At 41.2% G+C, this 17,894-nt stretch overlaps 1 protein-coding gene across 6 annotated transcripts in view; it reads right to left on the minus strand.

The window, feature by feature from the left end:
- The window catches only part of TNRC18 (trinucleotide repeat containing 18), a 459,641-nt gene that overhangs the window by 372,560 nt on the left and 69,187 nt on the right, over positions 1–17,894 (minus strand). For all 6 annotated transcript variants that reach the window (XM_073633133.1, XM_073633134.1, XM_073633132.1 and 3 more), the window contains exon 3: positions 6,564–6,689. In XM_073633133.1, the coding sequence (XP_073489234.1) occupies positions 6,564–6,689 (126 nt within the window). The remainder of the gene's footprint in view (positions 1–6,563; positions 6,690–17,894) is intronic.

The following is a 17,894-nucleotide window of genomic DNA, read 5'->3' on the forward strand; positions in this document are numbered from 1 at the left end:
CAGCGCCAAAGGAATAATTACTGTTCAAGACTGAGGTCAGAGCTAAATACATAAGTATCACCCAATTTGTACACCCAAAATGGTTGAACATTTAAAATAATATTAAAAAAATATTTAAAAAGCGGCCGTTTAAAAAAAATCATCAAAATTTCAAAAGGCAGTATATATAAAATATATTGTAATAACACACTACAAACAGCGCTAATGTTGAGCAAGAGATATAAAATCATGTGGCCAACTTCACACGAAAGTCCTTTAAGAGTAGTGCAGAGTAGAAAACAAATAGTTCAGAGAGTGTTCATAGGTGATAATCAAGCAGAATCTCAGTGTGCACCTTCCACCGGTCAGTTCAATTCCACCCTGTGATAACACACTCCCCTCAGGGGGTTCCACTCACCAGAGCTGACAATTAAATAAGCCACCAAGAGAAGATAATCTCTTAATCACACACTGCTACTAGCACCACTCCGGGGGATTCACCAGGAATCAGGGCCATCAATGTCTTTCTCCATTCCTGAGATGGAGAAAGACATTGATGGCCTGGACAACCCCACGTTTGAGAGCCCTGATTCCTGGTGAATCCCCCGGAGTGGTGCTAGTAGCGGTGTGTGATTAAGCGATTATCTTCTCTTGGAGGCTTATTTAATTGTCAGCTCTGGTGAGTGGAACCCCCTGAGGGGAGTGTGTTATCACAGGGTGGAACTGAACTGACCGGTGGGAAGGTGCACACTGCTTGATTATCACCTATGAACACTCTCTGAACTATTTGTTTTCTACTCCGCACTACTCTTAAAGGACTTTCGTGTGAAGTTGGCCACATGATTTTATATCTCTTGTTCAACATTAGCGCTGTTTGTAGTGTGTTATTACAACATATTGTTTTATATATACTGCCTTTTTAAACCTCAAGAACTGTTGGTGGCTTTGCTTGTGTTCATAGGTGATGTGCAAGTAGGAATCCCTGGGGTCTAGTGTAGAGATGAAGGTGCCGGGTATTAAAATATTTCTGGGGGGGCAGATTGACTTCATTTGGAATTTTTTGTATCTTGTGGTTTCATTTTAAGTGTTTCAAATTTAGAATGACAATGGAATTTTCCTGATGGTTTTTTCCTGAAGAAAATGTGGGAATAAAGCCCTCTTCCCTACTCTTTGGTGGGAACAAAAACATTACTTTCTGGGCTAGGAGTTCTTCTAAGGATGTTAACATTCTTGCTGCCTTGTCTGTTTTTTTGGAGTGAAGTTACCAGCTGCCTCTAGGATTGAGTAATGGACAACGTTATGTTGTTTCCCACTGGAATGATATTCAAGATAAGTTAAATTAGTTTGCCGTCGCCCATTGTAGAAAAATGCCACCACAGTCTTCCCTCACTGGTACTGAGTCACTGACTTTTGGGAAGGGTTCTTCTCAAACCCTTCTACATTTTCCCTGATTGAACGAACGACCATCTTTTCTTGTTTTTCCTTTGCTTTCGTTGCACTTGATAAAATTGGGGGCGAAAATCGCCCAGGTTTTGTTTTTTCTTCAATAGTGGAATTCCATGATCGATTTCAGTTTTGGACCAAATAAAAAGATTTACTGAGAGAGGGACTCCACACAATTTTGCTTTGGAGGTTACGACTCCCACCCAGGTCTTTAGCCACAGAGCTCTCCTAGATAAATTAATGAAGGCTGAAGAGCGAACGTTCCTTACTCCCTCTGCCGAGGCATCAGCAATAAAGGAGGACAATGCTTTGTTCAGTGAGGACAGTGTTATGAGAAGCTCTTCTCTGGATGTTGCTGGTTCTAGATGAGCTTGGAACTGGCTCCACCAGGGATAAGCATACAGGCCACATGTGTGATGGCCAGTGCTGGTTTAAAATTTGCTGCTCCTGCTTCCCGTGCTCTTTTTGATAGTGCCACTTTTTTTTTTTTTTTTATTGCATCCCTGAGTGTGCCCATATCTTTAAAGGATAAGTTGGTTGTCTTAAAAATGTATTTATTTAATTTAGGACATTTTGTCCAGATATCCATATCTTCTGCAAATGGAAATCTGCATTTCAGGGAGGCCAGAAAAACTATTTTCTTTTTTGGGTCCGCCCATTCTGATTTGTCCAAGACTGGTGGACTGGAAAATTAGTGTATCTTAAGTTTGAAGTTCTCTATACAGGAGTTTGGCGTACCATAGTGATGCCAAGGGTTCCACATATCACTTTTAACAATTTCTATGTATCTTGTGTTAGGAAAAGGAATTTTTGGAGTTTTGCCTTCTCCCTACATTAGCCTTCTTCAGACTCAGAATAGCAACTGACTCTCTTGTTGCCTCTAGTTGGCTTGGCACCTCCCAACCGCATGAAGGACTGCTACCTGACATGTAGGATTGGTTACAGGAACCAGTGTAGTTTGAGACTGCAAACTTTGTACTAGGCAGCAGAAGGAGCAAAAGGTGGCTGACATTTCTTCCTTGATTTAGGCATCCAGACCTTTAAGCAATCTCAGATATTTTGGCAGGTAACTTGTTGATACACTTCTGACATATGGGTTTAGACCAATTAGCAGACAGTTTGGCATCCAAAGAAGTAGTTTTTTTCTTTTCTAGAGCCTTAGTCTAATAGGAAAGACACAAGGAACAAGTCTGGAGTAGGCTAATAAACTGGACCCCACTAAAAAGAGGCCCACTTGCAAGGGTGAATGTGCAGTTAAGTATAAGGGCGTAACTATTGTGCAATCCCTGGATTACCTTGAAGCTGTGCTGTGTGGCATAATTTGTAGGGCAGTCAAATGGTGTGGCTTCCGACATCGTGTCAAATAGTGTTGCTTGCCTCAGCTCTGCGCCCCCCAAGCTGTCTCTGCAATATGTATATAGGTGGAAATTAAAAATACATACCACCATGCTGTTTCCCTGGTTGCCACTCTGCGTGACTGAGAAAATCCATGTCTGCAGTCCCTTTACGCACCTTGCTGCCTCGGCGGTGATGACCAGTCCGTGGAGCCAGAAGTGACATGTACTAGATGTGCATCATCCAATGAGACATAGCCCAGAAGTGCGTCACTGGAAATGAATCAGGCAAATGGGCTGAGGTGCCCTAAAATCAGGTCTGGCGTTTTCTTCTGCTGCGCTTTGTTGGAAACCAAGTGTGCACACAAACCACTGCTTTAGGTCACCCAGCCCTAACACAGAACAACACAGGACAACCTGTGCAAGCACTCAGGCCAAAACGGTAATTCCAGGTCAAAAATCAAGGGGCTTGCTTGGAAAACTGCCATAAGGGGTCGCAATAGATGCACTACAGCTGAGGGAAGGGTGCGGGCTCCCCGATGGGAGTGAAACCTTGGGCCATCTACATAAAAAAATTAAATAGAGAATGTGAAGATGAAAAAAATGCCTTTTCTCTCCTATGAACCCTGTCTAGGCTCACCAGTCAGTACGGAGACCCCTTTGGGAGAGGTAGCCAGACGGGGGGGGGGGGGGGGCCTGCAACTAGCACAACAGCCTGAAAACCCCACATAAAATGAACATGTAGCGCTTTCTGTTGGTCTGGAGGAAGCACAAAGAACTGAGGCTTAGAAGCATGATGCTCCTTTTTTATAATGATGGATGTGTTTCTAGGTGGTAGGAGCCTTCTCTCAAAGCTGCCCAAGAAGACGACTTTAGAAAAACGCATACCAGACCCTTATCCAATTATGCAGCCTGCTGGCCACGAAAGTGAAGGTATAAAAGCACACATCCCACTGAACAATACCACAGCAGGTCCCCTCAACAGCGGGTGGGATCACCCTGGCAAAGCACTTTGCCCCCATGTTGAGGAGTACAAGGGCCAGGGTAGTGGGAGTTTGCTAGCAAGGTTTATAGCAGGTGCCCAACCACTTGATCAACATGTACAAGTGAAGTCTTTTAAATAAAAGTGTTGGCTAATAAGAAATGTAAAAATACTGATGGGGAGGGTAACCAGGGCACACTATGAAGTTATAATTGTACAGGTTGTAGAATTCATGTTTTGTTAAACTTACAGTGGGGCAAAAAAGTATTTAGTCAGCCACCAATTGTGCAAGTTCTCCCACTTAAAAAGATGAGAGAGGCCTGTAATTGTCATCATAGGTATACCTTAACTATGAGAGACAAAATGTGGAAACAAATCCAGACAATCACATTTGAAAGAATTTATTTGCAAATTATGGTGGAATATAAGTATTTGGTCACCTACAAACAAGCAAGATTTCTGGCTCTCGCAGACCTGTATCTTCTTCTTTAAGAGGCTCCTCTGTCCTCCACTCATTACCTGTATTAATGGCACCTGTTTGAACTTGTTATCAGTATAAAAGACACCAGTCCACAACCTCAAACAGTCACACTCCAAACTCCACTATGGTGAAGACCAAAGAGCCGTCGAAGGACACCAGAAACAAAATTGTAGACCTGCACCAGGCTGGGAAGACTGAATCTGCAATAGGCAAGCAGCTTGGTGTGAAGAAATCAACTGTGGGAGCAATAATTAGAAAATGGAAGACATACAAGACCACTGATAATCTCCTTCGATGTGGGGCTCCATGCAAGATCTCACCCCGTGGGGTCAAAATGATCACAAGAACGGTGATCAAAAATCCCAGAACCACACGGGGGGACCTAGTGAATGACCTGCAGAGAGCTGGGACCAATGTAACAAAGGCTACAATCAGTAACACACTACGCCGCCAGGGACTCAGATCCTGCAATGCCAGACGTGTCCCCCTGCTTAAGCCAGTACATGTCTGGGCCCGTCTGAGGTTTGCTAGAGAGCATTTGGATGATCCAGAAGAGGATTGGGAGAATGTCATATGGTCAGGTGAAACCAAAGTAGAACTGTTTGGTAGAAACACAACTCGTCGTGTTTGGAGGAGAGAGAATGCTGAGTTGCAACCAAAGAACACCACACCTACTGTGAAGCATGGGGGTGGCAACATCATGCATTGGGGCTGTTTCTCTGCAAAGGGAACAGGATGACTGATTCGTGTACATGAAAGAATGAATGCGGCCATGTATTGTGAGATTTTGAGTGCAAACCTCCTCCCATCAGCAAGGGCACTGAAGATGAAACGTGGCTGGGTCTTTCAGCATGACAATGATCCCAAACACACCGCCCGGGCAACGAAGGAGTGGCTTTGTAAGAAGCATTTCAAGGTCCTGGAGTGGTCTAGCCAATCTCCAGATCTCAACCCCATAGAAAAGCTTTGGAGGGAGTTGAAAGTCCGTGTTGCCCAGCAACAGCCCCAAAACATCACTAGAGGAGATTTGCATGGAGAAATGGGCCAACATACCAGCAACAGTGTGTGGCAACCTTGTGAAGACTTACAGAAAATGTTTGACCTCTGTCATTGCCAACAAAGGATATATAACAAACTATTGAGATGAACTTTTGATATTGACCAAATACTTATTTTCCACCATAATTTGCAAATAAATTCTTTAAAAAAAAAAAAAAAAAAATCAGACAATGTGATTGTCTGGATTTGTTTCCACATTTTGTCTCACATAGTTGAGGTATACCTATGATGACAATTACAGGCCTCTCTCATCTTTTTAAGTGGGAGAACTTGCACAATTGGTGGCTGACTAAATACTTTTTTGCCCCACTGTATATGATATTACCAAAAGCCCTATGGAAGCGTATAAATAATATATTTTATGGCATAATGCCCCATACACACGGTCGGATTTTCTGACGGAAAATGTGTGATAGGACCTTGTTGTCAGAAATTCCGACCGTGTGTGGGCTCCATCACACATTTTCCATCGGAATTTCCGACACACAAAGTTTGAGAGCAGGATATAAAATTTTCCGACAACAAAATCCGTTGTCGGAAATTCCGATCGTGTGTACACAAATCCGACGCACAAAGTGCCACGCATGCTCAGAATAAATAAAGAGATAAAAGCTATTGGCCACTGCCCCGTTTATAGTCCCGACGTACGTGTTTTACGTCACCGCATTTAGAACGATCGGATTTTCCGACAACTTTGTGTGACCGTGTGTATGCAAGACAAGTTTGAGCCAACATCCGTCTGAAAAAATCCATGGATTTTGTTGTTGGAATGTCCGAACAAAGTCCGACCGTGTGTACGGGACATAAGAGTTCAGTCTTTTTAAATAACGAAGATGAAAGTTATAAGGATTTTATATAAAGGTTTGTGTTATAAATTGATATGGCATCTTAAAAGTCCCACTAAAAATTCAGTATAATTTATTGTGCCTGAATGCAAGACTATATCCCATCTCCCACCGTGACAGAGGGACTCCATTCTCAACGGAGCATGAGAGCGGTGATGTCACCACACTTGTAGTCCATTGTTCACTTCCTCTAGCTCAGCTCCAAAACTCCATACCGACCCAAGGCCTGAGGAACAGAGTCTGCAGGAGCCTGTGCATTGCACCCACAATCCATTGATCATGGCTGCAATGCTTTACAGGCTCAAAAACAAAAAATATTTTTTTTTTTTTTACAAAAGGTGGAATATGCCTTGAACACAAATACTGCATGTAAAATACTGGAAATACCAAAATAATTACTCCCAGTAAGACACTGCTAAAGTTACAAAAGAGTTTGTTACCTTTTGGAGGCTCAATCAGATTCCGTGGCCCCATGTGAGTGAGCAGAGGGCTACCACCTGTAGAGGATTCCAGGTGACTTAAAGGAATGTAGGAATGGTACACAGTTCTTCCTAGGTGAGGAAAGCCTAAAATGGAAGAGAAAAAAAGTTATATTGTTACACACATACACAAAATCACATACTGCAAAGGTACATTTAAATTAATTTCACAGCATAGTTGCATTGTTTAATTTGTGACCCCCAGGGTGAATCAAAAAATCTATTTAAAAAAAAAAAAATGTATTTAAATCTGATTTTTTTGATTTATATCAAAATGTATTTTTAATAAAAGGCTTTTGGAGTAAAAAAAAATCTAAAAGATCATTTTCTAATTGAGATACATTAATAATTTTGTTTATTCAGCATGAAATGAAGCTTAGTTATGTAGCATGAGGCTGTATATTCTGCAACATTTACATTTTTGGTAAACTGACTCATTCAATGAATCCAAGCTCTGCGAGCTGAGATAAAATGCACTGTATTGATGCATTTACATGATTTCATACCAACTACCAGCAAGGAGGAGTCCTTACATTTAAAGAGCTCTTGTCATTTCGGATCCATCATGTTAGTGGGCATCCACTCACCTGCTGCCGCCACATCCCTCACCTTATTGTGTCACTGTCGCATCACCAGTCATCCCATTAAAGTAAGTGGGACCATCAGTGAGTTAACAGCGAGTCAGAGGAGATACGCTGCGGGACAGAGATGACAGTTGGGCTAGAAAAATTATGACTTAAAATCGAGTGGATTTAAATCAAGCCTTTTTACTAGTGATTTAAATTGACTTGATTTAAACCAAATCCACCCTGGTGACCCCCCCCCCCCCCCCCCTTTGATGAAAAGCTTCCAGTCCTGTCTTAGTTTCAAAAAAAGTATGCCAAATAGTAGCTGAACATAAGACAATCAATCAATCTCGGTTCACTCTGCTATTCCACTACCTCTAAGCAGCACCAGCAAATTTCTGTACACCTTCTTTTTCTGTCAAACTGTGGTGATTAGATAATTTAAAGTTTATAGAGATCCAACCAAGAAGATCTACAGGTTGCCAACATCCCAATTTAGACATTATAATATAGGAAGTACCCCCCAAGGAAATACTAAGAGACTTTAAAAGCAACTGATTAGCAAATTTTTAGAAAAAAATATAGAAAATGTATTAATATAAAATATGTGGTGCATACATCACCATCAATAATTGCATAAAAAAACAAGAGCAGAATCATATATCAGATATAAATGCAAATCCTTCAGTGTTACGCCCAGAAAGATTTGCATTTATATCTGATATATGATTCTGCTCTTGTCTTTTATGCTATTATTGATGGTGATGTATGCACCGCATATTTTATATTAATACTTCTATATATTTTTTTTTTCTAAAAAAATTGCTGATCAGTTGCCTTTAAAGTGCCTTAGTATTTCCATGGGGGGGTACTTCATATATAAGATAATTTAAAGTGATACTGACATCTTTTCTTTAAAAGAAACAAACATGTTATACTTATCTGCTCTGTGAAATGGTTCTGCACAGAGCAGCCTGGATCCTCCTCTTCTCGGGTCCCTCTTTGGTGCTCCTGGCCCCTCCCTCCTGTCGAGTGCCCCCCACAGCAAGCAACTTACTATGAGGGCACAGCCGAGCCGCAGCTCTGTGTGTCCATTCAGAAATGGAGCCGCGATTCGGCCCCCCCTCTCTTCTGATTGGCTTACTGACTTTGATTCACAGCAGTGGGAGCCAATGGTGTCTCTTCTGTGTCTCAGGAGGGAGAGGCACTCGTGTACATCGCTGGATAGAGAGGGGGCTCAATTATTAGGGGGGCTGCTACACACTTAAGGTTTTTATCTTAATGCATAGTATGCATTAAGATAGAAACCTAGAAAACACAAAGAACCCTGAGAGCCACCACTGACCAGATACCCATTAAATGTATAGAGAAAGAAAAAGCTGCTGGCGTTAAACACGTCTCACAATTCGTGCAAACATAAATGAGTAAATACTAAGCCGCGCTATAAATATGATCTCAATAAAAATATGTAAAAGGTAATAGGATCAATATAAGAAACAGCAGCTAAAATCAGAACAAATTGTAAAATAAATTAATTGAAAAGTGCTGTGTATAGTGCATAGTACAGCACTTTTCAATTAATTTTACAATTTGTTCTAATTTTAGCTGCTGTTTCTTATATTGATCCCATTTACATATTTTTATATTTTTGATGAGATCATATTTATAGTGCGGCGTAGCATTTACTCAAGATAAAAACCTTATGCCTTTACAAGCACTTTAGCCACTTAACGACCACCCCATAGCAGATTTACTGCTACAGGGCGGCTGTTCTGCGCAGGATCACGTATACATACACGCGATTCTACACTTCCGTCTAGGGGAAGTGCGCGTGAGCTGCCAGCAAAATCCCAAAAAGCCTATATTGATTGGTCTGCGCAAAAGTTATAGCGTCTACAAATTATGGGATATACTATATTTTTTTTTATATTAGTAATGGCATCAATCAGCGACATATAGCGGGACAGCAATATTATGGTGGACATTCGGACACTGACACTTTTGACACATTGTGGGAACCAGGGACACTAATATAATGATCAGTACTAAAACTATTCACCGTCCCTGTACTGACACTGGCTGGGAAGGGGTTAACGTCGGGGGTGATCAAAAGGTTAAGTGTGCCTAGCCAGTGTTTTTGTGTACTGTTTTTACTAAGGAAAGGGCTTTGCAGGAAGAGAAAATCCCTAACATCCCCACTGTCAGAACAGAGCTCTGCCTTGTTTACATCCATCCTGCGTCTCTCCTTGCCGATCGGCAGGTATCGGTGGACATCCAGTCACCGGCACCCGCTGATCATCTTCTGCTGTGATTAGTCACAGCAGAAGCTGAAGTGATTAGTATAAAAAAAAAAAAATTCCAGTATATCCCATAGTTTGTAGATGCTATAACTTTTGCGCAAACCAAACATTATATGCTTATTGGGATTTTTTTTCCAAAAACATGTAGCAGAATACATATTGGCCTAAATTGATGAAGAAAGTTTATTTTTTTTTACATTTTATTGGATATGTTTTATAGCAGAAACTAAAAAAAAAAAAAAAAAAATTTGTGCAAAAATAAAAAAAAAGCTCCATTTGTGGGGAAATTTTTTTTGTGTACAGTGTTACATGACCGCACAATTGTCAGTTAAAGTAACGCAGTGCCGTATCGCAAACAATGCCCTGGTCATGAAGGGGGATAAATCTTCCGGAGGTCAAGTGGTTAAAGAAGAAGTTGTGATTGGCCATACATGAGCAAAACTCAAATTTTCAGGCCCCTCAAATACACTTTTTTTTTTTTTTTATTTTATTTCAGTATAGAAATAGATACAATTCTCTAAATATCAGTTTTTATTACTTTTACTACATCTATAGCATATCAAGTCTGGTTATAATGAGACAAGCAGCAATATTGCAGCAGTTTAACCCTTTTCATGACTAAGCCTATTTTTGAAATTTGGTGTTTACAAGTTAAAATCCGTATTTTTTGCTAGAAAATTACTTAGAACCCCCAAACATAATATATATATATATATATATATATATATATATATATATATATATATATATATATATATATATATATATATATATATATATATATATATATATATATTTAGCAGAGAATCTAGAGAATAAAATGGAGATTGTTGCAATATTTTATATCACACGGTATTTGTGCAGTGGTGTTTTAAACGCATATTTTTGGAAAAAGGGACACTTTCATGAATTTAAAAAAATCCAAACAGTAAAGTTACCCCAATTTTTTTGCATAATGTGAAAGATGATGTTACGCCGAGTAAATAGATCACAAACATGTCGCTTTATAATTGCACGCACTCGTGGAATGACAACAAACTAGGGTACCTAAGAATTTCCATAGGTGACGCTTTAAATTTTTTTTACGGTTACCAGGTTAGAGTTACAGAGGAGGTCTAGTGCTAGAATTATTGCTCTTGCTCTGACGATCATGGCGATACCTCACATGTGTGATTTGAACACAGTTTACATATGCGGGCGCGACTTCCGTATGCCTTTTCTTTGCTGCGGCATCATCCCGGTATAACCCCCGGAAAGCCGAGTACGCACATCTGCGTACGCTCGGCAGGAAGGGGTTAAACAAAGTGTCCCTTTGAATGGAAGCTCACTGAGGCAGCTCCTCGCCGCCACGGGCCATTGGGGACACATACACCGACTAACAGCCTCGTTTCACGGCACCGACCGACCCACACAGAGCGGGGGTACCTCAGGATGTCATCCCCCAAGAGGAAAGAGGGCATACAACCGGGAAAATTACCTGGTTACTTAATGCTGCAGCGCCATTATACAGACCAAGATGGCGGCGGTAAGCAAGGAGAGCACACACGCGGCTCTCGCACACAGAGCAGCGTGGCTCCTGCAACGAGCTCAAGCCATAATACCAACAGGCCAAGGAAGGGGGGCTTCTCTCTACCACCATCTGCATCATCCAGCCCGGCCAAAAGCAGGCAAAAGATGGACTGTTCTACAGTGGAAGACCTGGAGGTAAGCCTGGACTCATCATTAGATGATACCAGGGAACTGCAAGATTCAATTTCTGATTTTCCCACTGCTAATACACCAGTAATGGACAGCACATTAAAGGATATGTTTAGTGTCTTTGCGATCCACTCTGCATGCTTATACAGTTGCAATAAAAAGTATGTGAACCCTTTTGGAATGATATGGATTTCTGCACAAATTGGTCATAAAATGTGATCTGATCTTCACAAGTCACAACAATAGACAATCACAGTCTGCTTAAACTAATAACACACAAATAATTAAATGTTACCATGTTTTTATTGAACACACCATGTAAATATTCACAGTGCAGGTGTAAAAAGTATGTGAACCCTTGAATTTAAATAACTGGTTGAACCTCCTTTGGCAGCAATAACTTCAACCAAACGTTTTCTGTAGTTGCAGATCAGACTTGCACAACAACGGTCAGGAGTAATTCTTTACCATTCCTCTTTAGGCCTTACAGAACTGTTTCAGTTCAGCAATATTGTTGGGATGTCTGGTGTGAATTGCTTTCTTGAGGTCATGCCACAGCATCTCAATCGGGTTGAGGTCAGGAATCTGACTGGGCCACTCCAGAAGGCTTATTTTCTTCTGTTTAAGCCATTCTGTTGATTTACTTCTATGCTTTGGGTCGTTGTCCTTTTGCAACACCCATCTTTTGTTGAGCTTCAAATGGTGGACAGATGGCCTTAAATTCTCCTGCAAAATGTCTTGATAAACTTGGGAATTCATTTTTCCTTTGATGATAGCAATCCGTCCAGGCCCTGACACAGCAAAGCAGCCCCAAACCATGATGCCCCACCACCATATTTCACAGTTAGGATGAGGTTTTGATGTTGGTGTGCTGTGCCTCTTTTTCTCCACACATAGTGTTGTGTGTTTCTTCCAAACAACTCAACTTTGGTTTCATCTGTCCACAAAATATTTTGCCAGTACTGCTGTGGAACATCAAGGTGCTCTTGTGCAAACTGTAAACGTGCAGCAATGTTTTTTTTGGACAGCAGTGGCTTCCTCTGTGGTATCCTCCCATGAAATCCATTCTTGTTTAGTGTTTTACGTATCGTAGATTCGCTAACAGGGATGTTAGCATATGCCAGAGACTTTTGTAAGTCTTTAGCTGACACTCTAGGATTCTTCTTCACCTCATTGAGCAGTCTGCGCTGTGCTCTTAAAGTCATCTTTACAGGACGCCCACTTCTAGGGAGAGTAGCAGCAGTGGAAGATGTCATTATAGATCGCATACACAGGCAAACAAGGCACATTGCCTCGCATCTGCCCAAAGACACTACTGTCAGAATCCACTTTTACCACACTAAGGATCATTTCATGGTGACAACTAGGCACCGTGACTCTTTACCCTCTGACCTGCAAAAACTAGCCTTCTTCGCTGACTTGTCAGCCTTCACCATGCAACAACGCAGACAACTGGCCACCATAACAAAGCCCCCAACAACCACAATATTGCTTACCGCTGGCTGTATCCAGCGAAGCTGCTTGTCACAAGGGAAGGCACCACACATTTGATCACCAATATGAAAGAAGGCCTCTGCCTCATGCAGGAATGTCAAATTATTGCCCCAGGAGCCACAGACGAAAATAACACCAGTTCACCAGCATCAACCTGTAACAATTCTGATGCCAAAACAGGCTGAACACCCTACTCATGTCCTGTACACTTAATCTCCCCCTGATGGCCCAGGGGAATGCCGCATTGTTTTTCAGTTACCCCCCATACGTTGAGCGGTTGTTCTTACCGCACAGATTCTCCTTCGAATCACAAGTTGTTACACTGTTGTATTTCTTTGAACCTCAAATAACTTCTTTCTAAAAGGTTTTTCCTAAGGATCCAACCATCTCATCTCTATGCACTATTACGGTGGACTACATCTCATCATCCAACGTTCATCTGCCTACCAGGATAGCCTCCGCATCCCATCCAGAGACAGGTAATTCAACGTTACACCAGCTCATCCCTACTCAAACCATAAACTGACCTCCTCACCATTTCAGCATGCCACTTAAAATCACCTCCTTCAATGTTAAGGGACTGAACAGCCCTCATAAGAGGCAGATGGCATGGAAGAAAGCAAAAAGACTCCAAAGGGATGTAATCTGCTTTCAAGAGACTCACTTTGTTTCCCAAAGACCACCTACCTTCCAACACCGCCAATTCCCCCACATTTTTCAAGCTAACGGCCCATCCAAAAAAGGGAAGTAGCAATAGCCATCAAGGTCTCTATCCAATTCAAAAGTCTGGACGTACACTTGGACAACTCAGGCAGATATATAGTCCTTGTATGTGAACTCGATAACACCAAGTACACATTGGTTAATGTGTACCTCCCCAACACAAAACAAGTAGCATTTTTGAAAAAGATTTGGAAGAAAGTCTCCACAATGAGACAAGGAAATGTAATCATGTGCGGAGACTTAACGCATTCCCTGATAAAGATCTGGACTTGTCCAGCGATACAAGACACCAACAGCGTAGAGCAACTCTGGACCGATTCATCTCCTCCTCAGGTCTTTATGATGTGTGGAGATGCCAACACTCATCAGAAAAAGACTTTACATTCTACTCTACTGTACATCACACATTCTCGCATAGGCTTGTTTTTAGTAGACAAATGTATTTTGCAACAGGTTGTCAGTCAGAAATACATTGTATTACATGGTCAGACCATGCTCCAACTTCCATTGGTGTGGGGGATCATCGTACCGAAACCAGAGCAAACAGATGGCATAACGACATCTATACCCCATCTCAACCTAAAAACTCAGACCAAATAGGAAAAAGCACTCAAAGAATTCTTTACCATTAACGCTCCTTCGGTCGATGTTCCCTTCATATTGTGGAACACCCAAAGTCTACATTAGAGGTCTGCTCATACAGATGAGCGCAAAAATAAAACAAACAGTCAGAACGGCTTAACGAATTACTAGCTAAAATCCACCACTTAGAAAGTCTAAATAAGCAGAACTCAACACAAAAACTCAGGGACTTATTGTTTTCTTCCAGGTAGGAATTACGAACCCACTTGATAGCCCAACATGACTATCAGATGCGTTCCCTAAAGGCCCAGTCATACAGATATGGGAATAAGGTGGGGAAACTACTAGCTAATCAACTTAAAGAAAAGATAATCAAACAAAAAATCCCCTACATCATAAATACTAAATCCAAAGTAAAAGTCACAAACCCAAAGAAATTGCAGACGCCTTTAGTGATTACTACGAAACGCTTTATAATCTTAGAAATGACCCTAAAACCTTCCAACCCAATGATGCCACAATATCTGACTTCTTAACCTCGGTGAACCTACCTACAATATCTCAAACTTACTTGCACCACTTGAACCAACCCTTTACAACACAGGAAATAGAAAAAAAACTATTAAAAACCTCCCCCACAACAAATCCCCAGGACCTGATGGATATTCTTCTGAATATTAGCAAATGTTTAGCCCTATCCTATCACCGCACTTACATAGAGTCTTTGAGGCGGCAAAGACCACAGCGAAATTTCCCCCGGAAATGCTCACAGCCACAATAATCACCCTTCCCAAGCTGGGCAAAGAACCTAACTACCACAAAACTTTAGGCCAAACTCTTTACTGCACGTAGATTTGAAACTATACGCCAAGATGCTAGCAAACAGACTAACAAACCTGCTGTCGAAACTGATAAATTATGACCAAGTGGGTTTTGTATTGGGTCGCCAGACCACAGACGCCACCAGAAGAATGCTAAACCTTCTGCATTTGGAGAACTTTGGGATGACCAGCCCAATGCAAAACGCAATATTAGCACTATATTCATCTCCATCAGCATTTGTTTTTACGGAAGGAATGTTTTCCAAAACATTCCAAATCACTAATGGGACCAGACAGGGGTGTTCCCTGTCCCCTATAATTTTTGCCTTAATTATGGAACCCCTAGCGGAGAAAATAAGATTAGATACGAACATACAGGGCATCACAGTTCACAAACACCAACATACAATATCATTGTTTGCAGACGACGTTATTCTTTCTTTATCTAATCCGGCCATATCATTACCTGCAGCACATGACATATTACAATTGTTCAGCACAGTATCCTATTACAAGGTTAACACCACCAAGTCAAACATATTAGAAATGTAGAAACAAGAAAATCCTGGACTGCCGCACTCCATAGAAAAGGCATCTTTATTGAAAAAAATAGTATAAGATCCAACATAGCAGTCAAATCAAGACGTGGACAAGACAGGGATTAATAGCTAATGCGTTTCACATCGTTTGATGCTTACTCATCAGCTATGAGTAAGCAAACAATGTGAAGCGCGTTAGCTATTAATCCCTTTCTTGTCCACGTCTTGATTTGACTGCTATGTTGGATTTTATACAATTTTTTCAATAAAGATGCCTTTTCTACGGAGTGAGGCAGTCCAGGATTTTCTTGTTTCTACAGACTTGTGCAGAGCCAACACCTGAGAGTTCACAGTAGGGCAGGAGCACCTATTAAGGTCCGGAGGCTTAGTGAGCGGCATTCTTTTTTCGATATTAGGACTGTACATGGATAAAAACCTAGAATTGTCCCTAAAACTGAATCTTCCATACCCTTGGACCAAAGACTCCATCACATATTAAACTCACCTCCCCCTCACAAATCTATATCATGTCAACTACACCCCACTAGTCAACACCTTTCAACAAGAACTCTCTAGAATCCAAAAGCATTTCCTAACCTGGTCTGAACACCTAGCAGCGTAAAAAAATGTTACTACTCCCAAAATTAATTTACTTCTTCAGAGGTTTGCCAAATCAAATACCCCCGTCCTTTTTTACAACAATGCAAAGGCAATTATCGAAATTTGAGTGTTCAGGGAGATGGGCTAGATGCTCTCCTCACATACAAAACAGACACAAATCTGTGGGAGGCATGGGCTTACCAGTGTTAAAAGATTACTTCACGGCAGCAGTCTTAGATCAACTTAAAAATTGGTTCACCAAACCCACTATGAAACTCTGGTGTCAACTAGAACTAGCATGGTTAAATAACAAATCTCCACTCTCACTTCTTATGGCCTCCAACCCACCTAAGAACAGTGACATAGCAGACCACCCCACTATTCAGGCAACAGTTCAGGCCTGGTCTGAGCTAAGCCCATCAGGGACTGAATTTTACCCGACAATATCCTCATTCCTTTAGAATTTCTCCAGTGGATAATCCCCAACTTACGGTTAAACAAATAGTTAGGAAAGAATCTCCTAAATTTAGCAGACATCACCATAGGGGACAAACTAATGCCTTTTACAAATATTCAACAAAAATACAACATTCGAACACAGAATTCTTTACTTACACCCAGATTTCCTCCTACTATCAAAGAACGAAGGCCACCCACATACACAGATCATAGAAAAGGTATGGAATTTTACTCAGTCCTGTAACCCCAAACTGAAAGGCATTACTAATTTACAACTCACTGAAGTCAAAAGATGCATTCACCAAGCACAAACCCTTACTGAAATGGGAAAAATTGCTGGGAAAAGAGTTCAGAACACCAGTGGAAAAATGCAATTAAATGCAAGCACCAGTTCTCTAGGTGCTCAAATTACAAAGAACTTGCTCAAAAACATATGCTGAGGTGGTATTTTACTCTTCATATAGTTGCCAAATTTTCAAAGGATAACTCAAACCTATGCTGGAGGGGATGTGGGCAGGTAGGTACCCTGACACATGGTGTGGTCCTGCCCCAGTCTCTGAAGTTTCTGGTCAGAAATTTACAGTTTGATATCAATGGTGACAGGAGTCCATGCAAAACCAAACATTGAACAAGCCATCCTTAGTATAAATGACAAGCTACCCAATCGCAGCTAGATCTATAGCTACACATATTTTACTGGCAGCACGCTCTGCAATAACGTATAGATGGAAGTCTAAGGATATTCCCCACTTAAGGGACATCACAGCCAAAATAAATACAATAGCTGAATACGAAAGGATAATAGAGATGGCAATATGCCTAAATATGAAACCAACTGGTCCCCGTGGAAAACCTTTTTCTCACACACCTTAATTACCTAGGTAACCGTAAGATATTTTTAAGTAGATCTTTCTTCTTTTCTTTTATGCTGTTCCAAACCACATGTATTCATTATATGCTGTTCTTCTTGAAAGTTGATGATCAGTTTCGGCGTTGCAGGAGAAACGAGGTGGGGGGGGGGGGGGAATACCCCTCTAGGGGCACAGCTAGTTCCCATGGGGGTGCCATGGAGGGAAGTTTCTCTCTCTTTATGTATCCGTTAAATAAACGCTTTGATAAGCCCAAGGAATACTGACCAATAGGAAAAAATGGGAAGCAACTTATACTCTATAGCTAAAGGAAGTTACAGTTTGCATTAAATCCTTGTCATGACAGCTATATTGAATATGTAACCTTTTGTAATACATTTCTTTAATTGTTCAATTAAAAACGATTGAATCAAAAACACAGAATCCTCTCTACCTTCGTATCTGCTCAAGTGGGAAAGTGATCTAGGTTGGGAATTTTCAAAAGAACGGAGGGGTCTCATACTCTATATTTTCCCATTACAAGCAAATAGCAAGAGTTGGGCTATAAAGTGCTCACTCACTGGTATAGGGTCCTGATTCTACTGAGGAAACTCTATCCCGAGATGGTGAGTACTGCTGGAGGTGGGCGGAGGAAGAGGGCA

Source organism: Aquarana catesbeiana, linkage group LG06, assembly GCF_042186555.1.
Source record: "Aquarana catesbeiana isolate 2022-GZ linkage group LG06, ASM4218655v1, whole genome shotgun sequence".
Lineage (NCBI taxonomy): Eukaryota > Metazoa > Chordata > Amphibia > Anura > Ranidae > Aquarana > Aquarana catesbeiana.